Source organism: Hippoglossus hippoglossus, chromosome 16, assembly GCF_009819705.1.
Source record: "Hippoglossus hippoglossus isolate fHipHip1 chromosome 16, fHipHip1.pri, whole genome shotgun sequence".
Taxonomy (NCBI): Eukaryota; Metazoa; Chordata; class Actinopteri; order Pleuronectiformes; family Pleuronectidae; genus Hippoglossus; species Hippoglossus hippoglossus.
The window spans coordinates 17,705,261-17,725,023 of record NC_047166.1 but is presented as its reverse complement, the minus strand read 5'-3'; the positions used below and the strand labels follow the sequence as shown (position 1 = coordinate 17,725,023).

The window sequence follows — 19,763 nt, the reverse complement described above, 5'->3', positions numbered from 1 at the left end:
TACTTGAAATAATATGTGAAAATATAAGTAGACATTTCTCTTTTCAAGGTAGATTTCTTCTTTGAAATTTAGATTTTAAGGTGATGAGAAAGCCTAATAGATTGACAAAAAAAAATATTTTTTCAAATTGCTTGTGTTAAACAGTTAAAACCCATAAGGTATTAAATTCACAGGTTGTTTCAGCAGCAGTAGTACAGAGGTCTTTAGATAAGACAGTAGGAATTGATACTGTGATACAAGGTGTGAAGTAAATGTCTGAAAATGTTGATGTAGACAGGAAGTCAGAGAAAGAACGTTATTGCTGGTTTCAACTGTAAAGTAGCTAGAAATGCCAAAGCCTACAGTTTATTAAATTGAACCACAGGCGGTCATAGCTAAAAATATGAATGGAGACACAGAGCAGCCTCACACGGTCACTTCCTTTTTCATTTTGTTTAATCGATCATATTTACAAACAGTCTGAAGTGCAGTAAATCTAAAATATAATCCGTATCTACTGTACATTGCATTTTGGTTTGCAAATCGTTTACAGAAGTATGAAACTACTGCTGTAAAATAACATTTTGTAAAAATTAGAAACAAAAAGACCACAGTTATCATGAAACAGAATGAAGAAGATGGGGGAAAAAACGAAACCTTATCCAGTGACCTCCGGGCCCTTTGTGCACCTATTTGTCAAGAAGCGGCTCACGTTTCTTCAGGCTCATGCGCTCATTGTCCTGCCACCATTGCAAACACCTCACACAGATCAGATGTCTTGGGAGTTGGGTAGAAAACAAATAAACAAACTAAAACCTATGGTCTGGAGTGCAACACTGCGTTTGGCAGAGTGGTTTAGATTTATACAGATATGCTCCATCTTCCTTCTGCTTATCTTGTATTCTACTCACAATGCGTTTTCTTTTAGTACACTCATCAAAAAAAGTAACAAAAGAGAAATGACCATCTTAACACAACAACTTACCTTGTACTGCAAAACAAATGTGTCAAATAGTTCAACATCAGCATGGTACAGAGTTTAGATACATTTCCTATTGTTCAAAAATCTCCAAACATAATCAGGTTTCCAAAATACAGCAGAGTGTATGGATTCTATTCCATGAGTCCTTCAAAATAAAAGTCCCACAGAAAACACACCCCACAATACACAGCCTTACATATACACGTCCCTTTACACTTTAGATGAAACGTCACAAATATTGTTTGATAGTAGTTATGAGAAGATTGAGTATGTGATAACAGGCAGCTTTACAGAGGCTCGTGTTACATGTGAAATTGCCGTGGAAATAGTTAAACCTTTTTCTTGTGCCAGTGCAGATAGAGTGTTTAACTTCAGAAAGCAAGTCATCTTTATTTAAGTATCATTTGCTACTCATTATGCAATCTTCTCAAAAATCTCAATACTATGATAATATGATTTGGTAAGCACGGGTCGACTGACAGCCTACTTCGATAATGATCTATAAGGACTGATATGAAAATAATGATTGAGAAAAAGAGTTTTTTTGGTAGCAGTTAAAATTTGGATCAAAAATCTGTGATTATCCAACAGGTAGGTGTTTGTCTGTCTCCAGCACAGCACAGACACAAACAAACCAAGTCCTCAGACCTCAACGTTTTCTCCACATGACCATGACACATACATGGGACTAGGTACCTTGTTTACTTTACAGCGACCAAATGTAAAAAGACCTGCATTTGAGTAAATACAGTTTTACAAATTGTACTACTATGTGTCCAGCTGTGGCCCCCGGTGATCACTGGCCACTGTGAATGGAGAACGAGGCCCTTTAAGCCCTATTGGGTTCATTATGACAGGATACAGATAACAGGCGGGCGAGAGAGCCCGCGCACTGATCTGCACACACAGGCACGCTCTGTTTGATGTGCGTACATAGACACACAGAAGTTCAATTGCTTGTATGCATGCTTGCGCACACTTATGCATGTGCATACAAGGACACTATACTCACAGAAAAAACTATTGATTCTACCGAGGGTCTGTCCTCGACTCTCCCTCTGCACGGTCAGATATGCTCACCGATGCAGTGCGCACGGAAATCAATACGTTTACATAGTCTTGACCTCGAGAAGGCTTCCTCTGGCTTCAGTTAGTTCCCACAACTGGTAGGTCCGGTCCAGCTCAGCCCAGAGGAGTGGTCTAATTAACTTAAGGCAGGTTAGGTGGTAGCTATGTGGCAGGGTTGCAGAGTCCATTCATTCATCCATTCATCAATTATCCATCCAGTTACAAACTATTTAATAATCACCTATTATCCCATCAAAGTCCCTCTCAATAGGGCTTGGTCCACTCAGTGTTAGGAGGGCTCCTGGGACTGCAGTTTCCCATTAAGGATGAGGAGTTGGATGCAGCAGTGTGTCCCTCCCAGAATACGGCGTCACTGGGCTTGGGGGGACTGGGGAAGGACCTAGAGCTCTCATCTAGGGAAGCTTGGTTCAAGGGAGGTGGGGGAAGGACAGCCGAGCTCCCAACCAGAGCCTCTCCCGAGCAGCTCTGGGAGGGCCAGGGCCCGTTGTACCAGCAGTCCTCCTTCAGGCTGTCTGGCAGCAGGGTGCCCAACGGGCCACCAACAGGGAGGCAGGGGCGTCCAGAGCACGAGGGGAGTGGGGGGGCACTAGGGGGACGAGGCACTGACACTCGAGCGACTGGGTGGTTGTTTTTTTCCACATCATCCAGACACTGGACTGGAACTGTTGAGCCAGCTGGAGAGGAACAGAAGGAAAGAGACATAGTGAAGAGTAGAAGGAGGAAGAAATGAGAGAGAAAGGCAATAAAATGTCAGATATGGTTGAATGAACAGTGGCAACAAATATTAGTCTGCTGAGAACCTGATCACAAAGTGAATGGGATGATTTGGATAATTTCATGAAAGGAAGCTGCAGCATCACTGGTAACATTTTCATCTTATTTTAAGAATAAATGTGCAGCTTGATGGAATTTACAGGGACTGTTGGGCCTTAGTGGAGACATGTGCTCTACTAAGTGCCATTATAGTTTTTAATTTATACATTTTTGGTTGCAAAAAAACTTTTTCTTTACTTTGACTTTTACTGCCTTTGTACTAATTATAATTATTCACTTGACTTGAACTTCTGCAATTTTATTAAAAACAGAAAAACCTTTTGCCCTATATTTTACCACTTACTGTTTACAGGTGAATTAAGTTTAGGTAGCTGTAGAGAACAAAATCTAAAGTGCGCTCAAAGCCTTTTGACTCCAGACAAGATAATAGGCCCAACAATCTCAATCTCGGTTTAAAACAGTAGCTTTTTTCCATCCATCCATGTTACTCTTCCATGAGAGCGCCTCTTGAGTCTAGCATTTGAATAAAAGTGATTCCAAAGGAGGAACATTAGAAGAATACAGATGCACAATATGACTGAATAAATACACAGTTCCCCCTCGTCTCCCTCTCCTTGTCACTCCTGCTTCCCTTATTTCTCTCTCCATCGGTTTCATCAAAGTTACAGGATTACCCTCTTATTCAGTGGAATAAATAGTCCAAGATTTATTTTCTTGCCATATTTCGTTCTAATTTTCACCTCCTGGTCTCCTCCTCTGACACTCGGAGGGAATCGACGACAGAGGTAATCTGTTCCAGGGTAGAATACATCAGCACAGAGGGAGGGGGCGAGGTAGGACAGACCATTTCACGACATCCTTTATCAAAGTGTTTGAGTGCTAAGATAATATCTGCAGTCTCATCACACCCTTATACAAATTATAACAAGGAGCAGCAGGGGGAGAAATCTTCTCAGTTAGAACGTACTTTTTTATAAAAAGCCTTCCCGTAAGTGAGGAGAAGCAGTATAGTAAGTTAGCCACATTAGCTCATGTGTAGAGACGCAAGGCTTAAATCCATAAATCTGACACTACCTCACACTCAGATTAAAAAAAATAATTAACATATCTGTTACAAGTATTGTAACAGAACATTTCCAAAAAAGGAAAAAAAATTGTCCAAGATTTGTGGCTTTTAATAAAACTTAAACATAAAAGCAAAACGTGACGGTCAAAAGAAAATATCATAGCCCCACTCCAGTCTATTTTCTATATCCCAGCAAACAAACCACACCCCTTAGAAATTATAATAAAACAATTGTCTGCAGCGTTACAGCAGTGACATACACGGGCCACATATGAACTAATGCTCCTACAATATCAGCACTTTTATTGTGGCTACATGTGGCCTTAAAAGTGAAATTATAAGCAAGCTTTAAAAGAAAAAATATGGTTTTAAACAGGAATATATACATGAGAAAATATATGAGAAAATGGGACAGATATTTAAAAGGGAAAATTATTTAAACAAAAGAAAATAGTTAGCTGTGTTTTAAAGATAAAAGTATGATTACTTTAATTAACATAATCTGGAAGAAATCAGACATTTAAAGATTCTCCCTCGCTGTATGTGAGTGTTAACCTGTGAAAAATTACTATAGGGGGATATAGGGGATACAGATGCTCCCCGTGCTGAGGAGGTGTGAAAAGGCAGGTTACCACATACACAGAAATTAAGTCTCTGTATAGTCTCTGTATAAACCCTTACCTTGTCTTGTCTCGCCGATCAACGGCCTGAGTTTCCTGATCAGGCCTGCTTGGTGCTTCAGCTCCGAGCGGAGACGAGTGACCTCACAGTGCATATCCTGGCACATCTGCTGCATGCCCCTCTCACTGCGGATCAACACATTATTTGATTTAAACATTATATTTACAGCATTTCCGCTTTCCTACACAGCCTGTGTTGTTAGAAGCGTCCATCTGTCGGACTGGATCGCGTTCAGCAGAGGATGAGAAGCATAGTTTGGCATGATGTAGCTCATAGTTACCATTAGTTCAGTCATTAAACTAAAGCGATGCTCAATTTCACCTGTTTGTTGCGATTGCAAGACGTAAAACTGTCACGTAAGACATCATTTTGGTCCAAAGTAGCAGGATGTATAATTATAGAAGCCTGATCTATTTACCAAATTACCAAAAAATCCTGGAGGGGCTTATTAAAAGACTTTGCAAGATGCTTTGTTTCTGTATTTAACACAGTTGCTAACTGTGCTCAACAAGCCACAGATGAGCTTCACAGATTTTTAGCATATTCACCTGAGTGTTAAGTTCACATGTTTACAACATTAAAAATGTTAAAATATGAAGCGCCAATTAAAAACGCTATTTTGGACAGAAATGCTCCACCTCACAGAGCCATGGGCTGTATTCAAACGTGGCAGCTTTTTCCTGAGGCCAGCAACACCTGCAAACTGTCCTATCCACACCTCAAGTAACAAAACATCTCATCAACACTTTGGAGTCTTAAGTTCAACCACCTGCCAGAAACATTAACAAAAAAACACAACTCTTTTTGAAGACACAACCTTAATGCACCATGAGCAGAAGCTTCTTCCTGAAATCTAAGCCAGTGCTAATGACAGTAAGGAGAGTGATTTCATCTGCTGTCGAGCTTCTACACACTGGAGGGCAAATTTGAACTATTTCTAATGGACACAGGTTAAAGGGGTTTAACTGGTCTTGATCATGTCTAAGGCTCCGCTGCGTCTGCGTGTCATAGGCTGTTATGCAGACAGGAGTTCAAATGTATTAAGCTGCACCCTCCTCTAGTGGCCAAAGACGACAACAACACCCCACAGTGAACACAGGAGCAGAGAGGAGAAACTGAATTCACATCTTGTTTAGTGCAGTAAACATTAATCTCATTAATCTTAAACTTGCTCCTCGTGTTGATGCTTATATTTTTCATCTAATTTTTCAAAAGGACCATTATGGTGTTTTTTCCTAGCCAATACATTCACAAAACAAACATTACCTTGCATTACACTTTGCGTCACAAGTCATGTCCAAGTCTGGTCCATTCAGGCCTTGGGGTTCCTCCTAAAACAGAGGGAAGTTATGGGAAACATTTTTGTCAGGGTTTGGTTGATCGTTGGCAGGATTACACAAAACCTACTCAACTGATTTCCATCTCTAATATTGTGAGATCGGGTATTTTTCAACATTTTCATTGATTTCTCAGAGAATAATTCATGGATCTGGGTGAAAGAAATCTTTTACATTTAGGGGAATGATATTTATGAGTGTATGCAATTTGATCCAAATAAAAATCTGGATGTACTGTATTGAAATGTGGTTTCTTTAGCGGACTGTTGGGCCTTGGCAGAGATATGCACTGCATCAAACGCCATTTTAGTGTAAGTACGTTTCCATTATTATTTCTTAGAACAAAACCTAAGACTCCTCTGTTCCCCTTCAAGCCACACTCCTTTTTGTGTTTTCTTTTCTTTCACCCTTCAGCAATGAACCTTCCTGCAGTTTTGTTGCCATCCTTCCTCTTTTCTTCTTCTCAGAACTTCTTGTGTCACTCTGTCTCCCTCTCTGCCCTAACACCTCTCTTCTTGTTACGCTCTCCGAGGCTACCTCTTTTACACTGTCCTCTTCAGATCTCCTTCTCTCTGTCCCCTTCTTTGTCCTGATCCTGGCTCTTTGCTCTACAGCTTACTCACCCCACTTCTCCCCACCAGTCTGCTGTTTTCCAGTGTCACTCTCTCCAGCTCATCCTGCAGTTTATGGATCTTCAGCTCGGTGCTGACCTGGTCCACCTGCCAGTAGTCCTGAGGGCTGTTCAGGCTCTTCATCACTGCCCACACACAAAATACAAGAGGGTGAATAGTCATTGTTAGCAAGTGAGGAAATGATTCAACTAATTCTTTTTTGTAGAACATTTGAACTTGAAATGTTTGAGTGTGAATGCGTCCTATTAGTACAGAAGAGTTACCATCATTGTTTCATTAATAGCAATCTCTGAGCCCATTGGCTATTGTCTGATGACGAATTAGCCTCTGGGGGCAACACCTAATATTTTGGGGCTTTCCGTGAGGACATCGGATATCTGGGCCAACTCTTCCATTTTCCGTATGTCGTTTATAGTCAGACTAGTTTCTTCTATCTCATAAAAACAGTGATTCTTTTTGTAGGTGTTTTAGGTCCAGATGATGTTTTGGCTAATCTCCATCAACAGCTATCTGCATATGAACGTAGACAAATTGAAAAGCCAATAGATGTGATGGACTAGAAACAGAAACCAGAGGGTTTCCGGCCCCAAAATCTGGTTCCCTCAGATTCTGCGTATTCACTTGCTGCAACTGTTTATAGAGATAGCAATGATAGTGACTTTAAAGTGACAGTTAAATAATAATACCGATTCGACTCTGACCCTTTATGCAATCATAAGCAGCAATGCCTACTGATAGTAAAACTACTCCATTACTAGTAAAGGTCCTTAATTTAAATTTTACTTGAGTAAAAATATGAAAAATATTGTCGCAAAAAAGTATTACATTTTTCATAAATGAAAGTGCCTCTTGTGTAATGGCCCCCTTTAAGAGTTAGGGTTATATTACTGGATTATATAACTGGATTATTTCTAGTGGCGCAATAATTTGTAAACATATTTTTTGCAGACGGGTTTTACTAAGTTCTGCCCAGCTGTTATACACAGTACACAGCAGACGGGTGTGCTCCACCTCACCTTGGCTGGTCTCCATCTCTGTCCTCAGCTGAAGCAGTTCCAACTCTTTGGCCTGCAGCTGCTCCGTCAGCAACCTGTCACTCTCGCTCTTCTCCTTTTTCTGACACAGAAAGAGAGGAGGGAGTGATGGGGGAGTCAGCATTCACAGCAATGGAGGAAACTCTTCCAAGTAAGATCGGTGCACCCATGCTGTATTTGTGGAATGTTATCAAATGCTTGACGGTTCTAGTTCAGTTTAGAATTACGGAAGAACAATAAGTCACAAGACCCACTCCCTTTATTTGCCTTAGACTTAACAAATTGCATTGTTTCCAGGGTTGCAATATACACAATCTCTGAGTCAGGCTGTAGTGTCAGTTTGAGGAAGGTTAAAGTTGATCATTAGACTCACCAGTTTGTTAAGCTCCAGCTGCAGGTCTTCCTTCTCTATATAGATACCTCTGTAAGCACTGAAAGCCTTGTTCACGTACTGGGGACCCTCTGATGGAGGCGCATCTGGCCTGAAGAGCTACAGGGGCGATAGAGGAAACACAGAAGAGCAGTGAAGAACTGAAATCAATTTTCATATATTTTTAAAAGTCTGTGGTAGGAAGTTACTTTCTTCCCACCACATCCTTGCTCGATGATGCTGCAGCGGATAAAACTAAAACTGATAGAGATTAAGAGAAGCTTTTATGCCAGCATGTAGTGCAGAATTTTCACTTTAGCACGCCATCTGTATTTGGACAGTTCCTGTTTTCATAGCTCTCTCTGCATTGTAATGGATCCTGTTTTTTTTTATTATCTCCAATCTCAGGAGCCTTCTCCTGCAGTGTGTAGGGCTCCAACACATTGTTTGGCAATACCAAGCTTCTCCAGACCTCCTCTCTGTTTTTAGACAGAGCAGATTTATTTCTCCTTGTTTTATAGCTTTAACTGTAGGCCAACAATGTTGATGATGCTGGCGTGCACACTCTACCACAGGCAAGTGTTTTCCCCAACTTTTTCCACCCCTCTCCTTATGCCATCTCTCTCTTCTTCCTATCTTTTCCTTCTCTCTCCCTCAATCACTAATTCAAGCTCATTTTGCATCCATACCTTATCCTCCAGCTGTTTAACCCTCTTCCTCAGCAGGGTGTTCTCTCGCTCTGTGTCTCTCAGCCTCTTCTTGATGTCCTCATAGGCTGTGACCAGGGCGAAGTGGGAAGCGACAGATTCGTCGCCAGCACACACCGACACGGGGCTCTCGCCAGCGGTGGTGAAGGCTGTTTCGTGTTTAAGAATACAGATGTCATCATCCACTGCCAGAGGGTCCATGCTTGCACAGGCCGATGCTTCGGCAGACAGAAGACCTGGGGATTACATAAGAGTTTCATTAGCAAAATTATTAATTTCCTTTCTGTTTTTATGGAAAAGACAAAACAAAGACTGCTTACTAAAAAGAAACATTAGTTGATTGTGCTTATTATAACTTTGCATAGTTGATGCTTGAGTTTCAAAAGGTTGTGAGATGACTGTCTATTTCTTCACACAAACCATTGCTGCAGGAACCGTACACTGCAGACATTTGGACAAGAGCTATCAGGAATTAAATGTTTAAACAAAACACTCCAAGCTTAAAAATGCTTTTTTTAAACATGGCAATGTACCAAAAGTAACTGTATTTTTGGCTGCTCAGATGTTTGTCCAACAGGGGCGTTTTAGAAAAGGTCTACAGTCGACTGTAGATATGACCACAGTGAATGGGATGGGTTTCATTCAGCCCCGCATGTTAGACACTGTTTTTTCTCATGAATGTTTTAAATGTGGTTTTTGGATGTGCTCTGCTACTCGTGGCATCTATTGCACTTCTGTCCGTCCTGGGACAGGGATCCCTCACTCTCGCTGAGGGTTACAGACAGAGGATGTCAGAGGACGTACAGGTTGTGGATGAGCTCAGCATCACCATCATCAAACCAGCCTTACAATAAATGGTCAAAAGTTACTCAAGCTCCACCAAACTTTAGTTTTATGGCCTATTAAAAGGGTCTATTCCACAGAACCTTAACATGTGTAAACGTGAGCAAACCTCTACATTTTATTGCAAAGAAGATCACATATTGGTAAAAGGGAGGGAGTTATGAACTATGTCATGTTAGTATGAGGCTATATGAGATCTATACAGCTGCTGTTTAAAAACAAATGTAAACTTTGATTGTGCTAAGGTACCCGCACTGGCCTGTTGTTACAGGAAGTGACATAGGGCAATTGAACTACCAGCAAGAATACCAGCAGTCCAGACCATCTAACTGACAGAGATGTTACCTGTTACCTCAGAGCAGCTAATGCTACATGGTGGTGATGTCAGCTGGCAGTGATGCAGCAAACACCGAGGAGCCAAGTTGTTCACACTAAAGGCCGAAGCTGTTACTGGAGTTAAGCCTCAGCAGGACACATTGACAGGGCTGCTGGATCCGTACCATGAACAGAAACCAATATAAACATGGCTGACTCGTGAGGGGGACTTCAGACAGTGACTCCAGCAAGTGCCCTCAAAACGAAAGTGATGCTGAGTGCAAACACAAGACACGCAGAGCAACGCCATGTTGTTAGATTTAACTGGATACAGCAGGAGAGCTAAAGGCTAACCGGCTAACAACGACATCAATCGAGAGATCGTGTTCAGTTACAACCACAGAGAAGCGATGACATGTCAACAATCAGCCAGTCTCGTTTGCATACGATGCTATAACGTTGTGCTGTTAGCTCCCACGAGCTGTGTTGACAGCCGACAAAACACAACGAGAGACGGTTATAAAATAAGCTACAGAATAAAAGCAAAAAACAAACCCACCAGGCAATGATCTAAACCAGCGTGAAGTCGATACCTGACGTCACAGCGATCAAAGCGATCGATCTGTTATGATGATAACAGTTAGCTAGCAGCTCCTAGCTAGCGTCTCCTGGCTATTTGTGGCTAGCTGAAGCAGAAGCAGTCGGTTGCTTTCGCCTCGGGACTCGCACTAACCGTGATAGACGCTGTCCTCAGTAAGGTGCCGGTTGACCACGCGGGATTTTCATTGATTGTTGACAAGAGGAGACCTGTTTCCCGTAAACAAACAAAGAGACGAGGCTGGACACTGTCAGAACTGACAGGTGAGGAAACAAAAACTTCCGGGAGTCACTCGGCTGCTGAAGACCCTTTCAAAATAAAATACGAGCACGCGAAGGAAGTGTGGGAGCTTGGTGGTGAACTGGACTGTGGATGTTGAGGGAAACATGTCAATTCATTAGATTTAGTTCAACAATCTACTGGAGAGGACGTTAGGTTGGATTAAAACAACTGAAAAAACAACAACATAGTTAGCTCTTATAAACGTGCAGAAGAAAACTATTCTAACTTCACACAAGCTAGGTAAGCAAAACATCAAGAAGACATGTAAGTACAGACACAATTCAAATGAGATAAAGTAGAAGAAATAAAAACACCCCAACATCCTGATTAAAGTTTCCCATTGTTACTGTACTGCTAATGGCTATTTCAGACTTAGCCCATGTTTGCTAACTTGCTAAATTGTCATTCCACAGTCAGACACACCCAAATACATCTTTTAATCTATTTCTCATCGACAGAACATTAAATTGAAATGATTATTTCAATGACTGAACTCAGTTTTTTTGCCCTTTTTATGTTGACCTGGGACATTTGATGGGTTTTTGTTTTATTTTATACTATCTACTTAGCTAGCTAACACTAGCTAACCAAGCTAGCTAATTACCTTTAGCAGAAAAGCTAAACTAAATGTCACTAAATGTTATCATTGTTATTTTTTTTTTTGACAATGGTATTGGAATTCATCACTTATTTTTTGTCTCTAATTTAATGTATTTTAATTGAAATAAATCTACTTTTGTAAACACTGTCCAGTTCTACATTGTGATGTCTTATTCTCTTTGGGTTTACAGCAAGAGTTAGTACAACAAGTGTTAGTTGTTTTTAGAGACAGATCCTCTGATGCCCAACAACCTGTCCTGACTGCTCCTGCTGCTGAATGTGGAGCGTGACACACCTTCTTCCTGAGGTATTAAAAGAGGTAACTGACAAATATTAGATTCTGATGATGATATATGTGATCAGAAATCATAAACCTGCAACTCTTAAAAACTGAGAAGTGATACTCCAGATCTGCACGTCATTGGAAATTCCAACAGAAAGTGCACCAAGATGTGTCCCTTTCAGCATTTGGGACTTTTTCTCAGATTGTAATCACCTCTGGGAGGTTATGTTGTCATGGGCATTTGGTTGGTGTCTGGTAGTTAGCAGCATTACACAAAAACTACTAGAATGATTTCCAGGAAACTTCGGTCAGGGAAGAACTTTAAGATTACGATTTGTTTTCAATGTCTTTAAAATAGCGATATGTATATATATTTTACATTTTCACTGATTTACTGGGGAATGATTCATTGATCTGGATTAAAACCATCAGGCTTTTTTTAGGACTAATATCTATCAGTGTGTGAAATTCAGTGCAGCCTGATTTGTTCTCGTGTGAGGTATGGATCTACTGAGTACTATTCCCGTTAGTTTTAAGTTGAAGTGATATCATCTGAACAATTCTAAAAGTTATAAAAATAGTGGAAAGACGGTGTTAAATATACTAACAACTAACTATACTGGCTATCTTTGCAGTATTGACAATATTTCATTAATGTTCTGATCCCTTTAAAGCAGGGGTCTTCAACGTTTTTCAGGCCAAGGACCCTGATGGAGAGATGGAGCATCTACTATATATATTGTATAAAATTGTGTTTTATATTAAACTGGGCCTAGTGCCATGTATAAACATAGCTACCCTGTTATTGTGCATTCAATACTAAGCTATTCAAATAATACACAGGTTCATATATTCATGTTTTTATTATTGTGTGTCGCTGAATGTGTGCATTGCTGACTGAAAGATAATGTTGGATTCATGTTAATGTGTATTTAAAGACATTTAAATTTGTGGGAAAAAAATTGGTTGGAATTTTTTTTTTAATTTAAAAAATATAAAAATTTGTCTAATCAACCAAAAATTTCGCGGAGCCCCTGTTGAAGACCTCTGCTTTAAAGGACACCTGAGTCAAACATGTGAAATACAATAACTGGGCCATGGCTGCAGGGGGCGCTGCAAAGAACAATGACATGACATGTGAAGAGAAACCAGAGATCTCCATCTTGAGGACTGTAGAAAGTAAGCTCAACACTTGCACATGTCAGCACAATGTGTTTTGGACTCACTTCGTTGTGACTGTGGCGAAGTCCAGTTGTTTTTGTTTGGAGATGAAAACATGCTTTTTAATACACCGTGAAGCTTTTATTCTTTTCCAAACATTTAAAATATTAATGATCATATATATTTTTTATGAACCTCATTTTTCACAGGCCAGAGTAAATATGTAATGTTTTTGGAGTTTCATATTATTCTTGATTTAAAGATTACATGGTTAGGTATAACTGACAATGACATGCAATGACTTTTTCATCATCATTTAAACAACACATTGCCTGGAGTTAAGTTTATTTTAGTTGTGATTTATATGCAAACATGAGCATCATATATTCTCTTGTCAAACTTATTTTCCTTCCCTAAGCGATACCTATAAATCCTCATCTTTTGTTATATTTAATCCAAACATTTCAGTATGAAATATGATACAAGCTGCATTTCAGTACAACTTGAATATGTTTCCTTGTTTCAATTTAAAATAGTTTTTAAATCAGAAAAAAAGATGTTGTCAGTGTCCTCTATTCCCTGGTGCTGAGAGGTTTACATGCCTGCAGTAATGCTGCAATAATTCAAATGAAGAATTCTTTGAAAAGCCGGATTGAAGAGGTGGGGGCTACTACCAGTTAATGTGCATCATTGTCATTATAGTGTTGACAGATGCCCAGCAGCTGTTAAAGGGAAAGTTCACACAAAAATGAAAATTCACTTATTATCTGCTCACCACTATGCCGATGGAGGGGTGGGTGAAGTGTTTGAGTCCACAAAAAACTTTGTCAAGTTTCAGGGGTAAACAGTGTTGCAGCCAAAGTGACCACTTCTTCAGACGTAATAAAACAACATACTGCTTGTACGGTGTCATCCAAGTGTCCGCAAGCCCCGATGTTCATATTCGACTCGAAAAAGCGTCATTTACACCACGTTCTGAGCCTAAAGGTCCAGTACTGAAAGTAGCGATGCTATAGCGGACGTAGTGATGCAAACCCTTGGCCGAGAGTGTATGTGCAGTTTTCCGGTGTATCCGTGAGAACTTGAACGTGCCTCTGAGGAAAATATCAGCATTTAATTTTTTAATCGTCATACAATTGTCACTGTGCACTCTTGTGCTGGCCGTCTTTTACGTGGTCTCCCATCAAAGCGATTAAGGGACAAACAGCTATAAGCGTTCATCTTCCTGACTGATTTCCTCAAGTACGAGGAAGAGCCTAAAACTAAATAAAACTTTCCCTTCACATTTCGGAGGCTGAGGAAAAATCCAATTTGCTGTACAGAAATGCCTTCAGTGCATGGCGATCTGATTTAGGAGCTGTTACATCAGACGATAGATTCACGGCGGCCTTGATAGCTGCGTTGTTTTCATCCATGCTCGTTGTCATATTTCTTTCGATTCTGTGCTGTGGCCCAGTTAGTCGACATTCCCAATGTCAGTTCTGCCTACAAAGGCAGCAACAGGTGCAGTTGTCTCTGCAACAGGGAAAACAGCAATCCATGAAAGGGCTTTGAAACTCTCAGCAAAAGTTGAGATATAGGCGCTTTGTCAGCGGTCTGGAACGACGCAAGTAAAATACTGCTGCGATTAGCTTGGTACTGAGGACCGTTTATAAAGTGTCTATCTACACACACACACTCTAAAGGTATGTGTGCATCATTCTTATTATACTGCTAGAAATAATGACGTTAAATTTATTTAACTTCACAGGGTGGTGTTCATTTTCACTATCCAATTTGAGATGTCCTCTTTATAATCTTCTGTCCAATCTTGTCTCGAATATTCAGTGTTGTCTTCATGGTTTTCCACCATTAGATTTAATAGCTTTTGTAGTCCGTCCTTTGCTGAAACAATTAGTGGAAATATTTACAATTTGAGCAACACAGGGTGTTGACCTGAATTTTTTTAGGTATACCACAACATAACAAAAAAGTTTGTTGAAACTTGTAATTAATTAAACATAGTGTTTTTGTGGCACATCATACTTTGCTTTCAGTTCGTCAGATGGCGTCAGCATGGTCCTCATAAAGATCCTTCAGTTAACTATGTCCTTATTTAACCGTGTCATGTTTAGCAGGGCAGAAGAGTTATTGTGGCACGAATGACCTTGTTATTATTTAATGTGCTCCAGCACACTGTGCACAGCGTGGCCTGGTTTGCATGTTTTCATTGTTGATGTGACAGATTCAGCAGGAGTGTGAAGCCAACATAGAGGAGGACAGCGAGACCTTGGTCACAGAGGGCTTCATGTTTGAGGCAGCGGCCAGCAGGGACGAGCTGAGGATGTAGGGGGACGCAAGTGTGACACTTGACTGACAGCTACACCTCAGTGGTTTTTATCGCACAAGGTCGACAGTTCAAATGACTGGCGGAGGTAACGATGGCTGATAGAGGACAAACAAACAACATGATTTAAAATGATGGGAGAAAGGCTAACGTTTGACATGTGAAGCTCCTCACATCAGATGGGCAAAACAATACCTCACCATGATTTATAGAGGAGGAAGGCCAGTTTAGAAATGTTCCACTTGTTTCTAAATGTTTATGGGTATGAATGTTCATTGTTGGTTTATTTTATAGTTCTAAACATAGTTTGACAGCTTTAACTTGCCATGTTTGGCTCAATGTTTCAGTCTGAATATGATATGATTGGGCTATATTCCAGGAGAGAATATTGTAAGTTAGATTTCCACTGTTTAGACTAATGGTGTTGTCTTTGCATTATTTAGTTCACTCCTGTTAGTCATTTCCTCCCCAGTCTTGTACATTTTGCAGTTGTGTTATGAATGGATTAGTAGCTCTCTGACATTCTCTACACCTCTGCCTGTTTTCTTACATTCAGCCACTGCTGTTAACGACAGAGTGGGTCGTCGACACCTCACATGTCCTTCAGCACACTTCAAAAAACTGTGTAGGTTAGATGAGGACATGGCTTTCTCTTTGATTACAGAGCTGTTAAACTATTCAGTGTCCTTGCCGTTTGTGCCGTACTGTAGATCATCTGGCTCCCTAAAAGCACTTCAGCTGCTCTGATTATAGTAAAGTTTCACCATCCACCATGCTTTTTAGTGCAGTTGGCTTGAAGAACGGTACAATAAATAAAAATGACTGTGCTACACTTGTATTTTCTGGGGTCCATAAGAAATCTTAAAATCTTATAATTGAATAACCTTTAGTCAAGATCTTTAGAGTTCATAAATACAGTTTACTGCGTTGGAGGATGATTATGACAGCACAATCTCTTAGTCTTAAATATGTCGCTGTTTCTCGGCCCACTACAGGGATGTTGGATGTGTTTTGTGGGAGGGGATGCTGACTACTTAACCCGTCGCACATTAGAGACTTTACCTCTTGCACCATTATCACTTTTTTCTTGGTGACCCGCCCTCGACACTGCTACCTAACACAGGAGTGTTGACAAACCCAGGGCTCTCATTTCAAATATATATTATTTGAGAAAAAAAAAGAAGAAAAACTGGGAAGTTAAAATTTGATTCGATACAATTTAGTTTTTATGTATTGCACCATATCACAATATACATTATCTCAATATTATGGAAGTCATTTTAAATCATCTGTGTTACTTAGAGACACCAGTTTGTGTTTCCCTTTCCAGCTGTATGTTTTGGTTGAGACAATGGCTTATTTAAATATATTTAAACCATCCTTGGTGTTGTGACAATAAAAAAATCAATCATGAAACCTCAAAAGCATCTAATAAAAATCAACAGAATCTTTTCTATGCATAGTTTACTTTCTTAAATTGCAATTTGGATTTTTATTTGTGTCATTTGTTACGAGAGTAAAGTAGTAAGATTTGAATTTCTCTTTTCACTACTGGGCTATGGAGACAGGCTTTTCATTTTTGACAATCACTTATGGCTATAAAAGAATTATGTATGCTTTAGGGAAACATGAAAGACAGAAATTAAAGTCAGACAAATTTACGCATCAAGTCTTAACATTTTATTTCCATTTGGGGCAGTAGTTTGGCTAAGGCAAGCTGGGGAAGTTGGGCTGTTGTACACCGCACATTCCTACATTCAACTATGGTCTATGCAGTCCACTAGGATTTTGTCATAAGTTTAAAATGAATTCATAAACTTGTGGCACCACTTTTAATATATATATAATGTGATGTTGAACAAATATTGTCAGTAACAGAATCACATTTTCTTCATGATGCTTTCTGCATTTTTACCTAAATGTTGAAAATCAATCAATGAAAAATCCATTATATATATTTGTTGATATAAGCGGTATTTCTTTGCTGCTGTAGCCTGCTGCACACTAAAGTGCCATTGCAATCACCGCTTAGTTAACTTATTGCAGATATAGCACCATTAGTTTATTGACTTTCAATTCTTATTTTGTAAATTAATTGTAAAATAAATCCCCTAGATAATTAAACCGAGATGTAGGAATCATTCACTCCTGCCTCGCCAAGTTTCACCTCTCGTAAAGTGGGAACGTACTGTGGGCCGTTTGGTGAACAAACGAGATCCACGATTAGATGAACAAGTGTCAGAGCATCAATGTAACCAATTAACAAACTCTCAATTAGAATGTCTGTTGAACAATTAAACCCAGAAATTTACCAAACATTAACATACTAAACAGACTGACATAATATATGCAAATAAGGTCATTATTATGCATGTGCTAGTTCAGTGCCCAAATGAAGTGCTTGTTCGGAGCACTCAGGATGTGTTTGCAAGCGTGAGCTCTATGACAACATGTTACAGAAATAATGGTCACTTGAAAAATCTAATTAGTTTTACATTTGGCTGTAAGCTATAGTAGTCACTGGAACACGGAGACAGCTTGAATTAAATGTAGTAACCATTCAAACCCATAGCAAGAAATCTCTTTACATTCTTGGGGATCAGAGAAAGACTTTAATAAGAAATTATTTGGATTTATATTGTGCAGACATGCACAGGCATCCTGTAATCAGGCCAAGTGGTAGAAAAGGTGGTTTAAAAGCATTGAGCAGATGCTGAATTAGTAATGACAGAAGTTGCAGATTGACTGTGTTGATTGTCATATTTTTGTCCCTAAAGTGGCACATGAATTATTTATGCTACAGCCCATGTAATTAGACTTTGATGGGAAAATACCAAACTAGGGAAACTCGAGCACTTGCTGTTTTTTTGGAAATGATTCATCAGTCGCTCTGTCCTTAATCATTTTTGACAATGTTGGGAATTTGAACCCTTCAAAATGAGAGGGCCGCAGATTAGCAGTGCTGGATTGGATGTTTTTTTATAGTGCATGACTGCAGCTGTGGTTTGTCTGAGTGATCATCTCATGCCTGTTTTTGATATTAACATCTGCTGTCAATAGATCTGGACCGATGCAGCTAAGAGATGTAAAGTCAGACACGTGCTATAATCATTGTCACCCAGAAGGGGGTGCTGTTTCCTTGTCATTTTGCTTGGTACTTGCACATAGTGCTTGTGCATTCGGTGTTCAAGTGATTATAATGTATGACAATAAGAAATCCAAAGGCATATGAAACCCATCCAAGAGACGTAGTGTGGCTGAAGGTTGAACTCTTACCCAGTTGTCTTTTATAGCCTTATGAAACCTCCAGTTATAAGATTATGTAATTAGTGCAGAATACAGAATTGGAGAATCCAGTCGCCTTTGTCTCTTGGCAAAGGAGGACATGTTTGCCTATTATTGATCACCAGTGAGACATGTATGGATGGTGGGGTCACTTTATACCCTCTGTGATCCCTTTCTCTGCAATATAACAGCCCATCATCTACCACTGCACTGCTGCAGTTAAAGTTAAGATCAATGATGCCAGCGGTACGGTCATATATCACAGTGCTGTCTCAGAGTTGTTTCACACTGCTGAACTAAACTTCACCAGCACAAATTACACCTACAGTCGACATGACCCCAGTATTTCTCTCTCTCTGTTTTAAAAGCAGTGGGGAAGTTTGACAGCCGTGGATTGCATATGAAGACGACTTATCGCCTATCAATCGCGTGCTTCGCCCTGGTTGGAGGAATGGTGTCGTTAACTTTTGTCGGAGAGAGGCAGTGTGGTGATTTTGCAGCCTGGACACCCTTAATGAGAAAAAGGCTTAACTAAACATTGTGCGAGATGCTTAGCCTCAGAGTGCTATTGCAGAGTTCACAAGGATTCTTGGCAACCCACAGGGTTTGTTCATGTTGTTTTTAAATTGTTCTCAAGTAAAGTGCACTTGCTTGCTTACTGATTCATTATAGACCCTGAAACTGTGCCATATAATCAGGAACTGGCCTTCTTTAGACGGCACAGAGGTTAGTCATATCCAAGGCTGTGTTTCGGTACAGCAGAGGGCATCCCTGTAGACCGAAAGAGCAGAGCTGCAGCCAGGCACCCAAGGCCCTTCCTTTGTTTTTGCTGAGCCAATTAGGGAGAGATAGCGTCTGCTGTGAAAGGAGAACAATGGCTTGTTCAGTCTGTGTTTAGGTCCACGAGTGTATGTACACAGTCGCAAGAAAAAAGTGTATGAACCCTTTGGAATTTGCAGGTTTTCTGTTTTAATTGTTTATGAAATGTGATGTGATCCTAATCCAAGTCACAAGGACAAACAAGCACAATGTGCTTCAGGTAATAACACACATACAAGTCTGTTCTAATATGTTGTGTCTTAATCAAACACACCCATTAAACATTCACAGTGCTGCTGGAGAAAATATATGAATGCGTAGATTTAATAACTGGTAAAAACCTCCTCTGGCAGCAATAACCTCAAATACACATTTTCAATAGCTGCAGATCAGACCTGCGCAATGTTGAAGGGGAAACTTAAGACCATTCATCCTCACAGCCCTGCTTCAGCGCACATATTGTTCAGATGTCTGGTGTGAATGGCTCTTTGAGGTCATTCCAGAGCATCTTTACTGGTTTAAAGGGGACATAGCATGCCCATTTTACCACAAGTTGATATGGTTCCTTGGGGTCTTAATGAAATGTCTGTAACATACTTT

The 19,763-nt window shown here is 40.0% G+C and overlaps 1 protein-coding gene across 1 annotated transcript; it reads right to left on the bottom strand.

The window, feature by feature from the left end:
• Positions 1-396: 396 nt before the first annotated feature.
• On the bottom strand, positions 397-10,749 carry azi2 (5-azacytidine induced 2). The gene is made up of 8 exons (XM_034611646.1): positions 10,543-10,749; positions 8,634-8,887; positions 7,948-8,064; positions 7,557-7,656; positions 6,532-6,665; positions 5,838-5,902; positions 4,572-4,696; positions 397-2,724 (listed from the first exon to the last, which is right to left on the bottom strand). Exons 2-8 carry the CDS (start codon positions 8,850-8,852, stop codon positions 2,294-2,296), a joined length of 1,191 nt encoding a protein of 396 aa, XP_034467537.1. The 5' UTR covers positions 8,853-8,887; positions 10,543-10,749; the 3' UTR covers positions 397-2,293.
• Positions 10,750-19,763: the final 9,014 nt, after the last annotated feature.

What these genes read in the sequence shown, in the direction of transcription:
- azi2 (XM_034611646.1), bottom strand. Translation starts at nt 8,852, where the DNA reads ATGGACCCTCTGGCAGTGGATGATGACATCTGTATTCTTAAACACGAA. An exon ending in GACGCAAAGTGTAATGCAAG is followed by an intron (nt 4,697 to 5,837) that starts GTAATGTTTGTT and finishes GTTGATCCGCAG; the next exon opens with TGAGAGGGGCATGCAGCAGA. An exon ending in GATCGGCGAGACAAGACAAG is followed by an intron (nt 2,725 to 4,571) that starts GTAAGGGTTTAT and finishes GTTCCTCTCCAG; the next exon opens with CTGGCTCAACAGTTCCAGTC.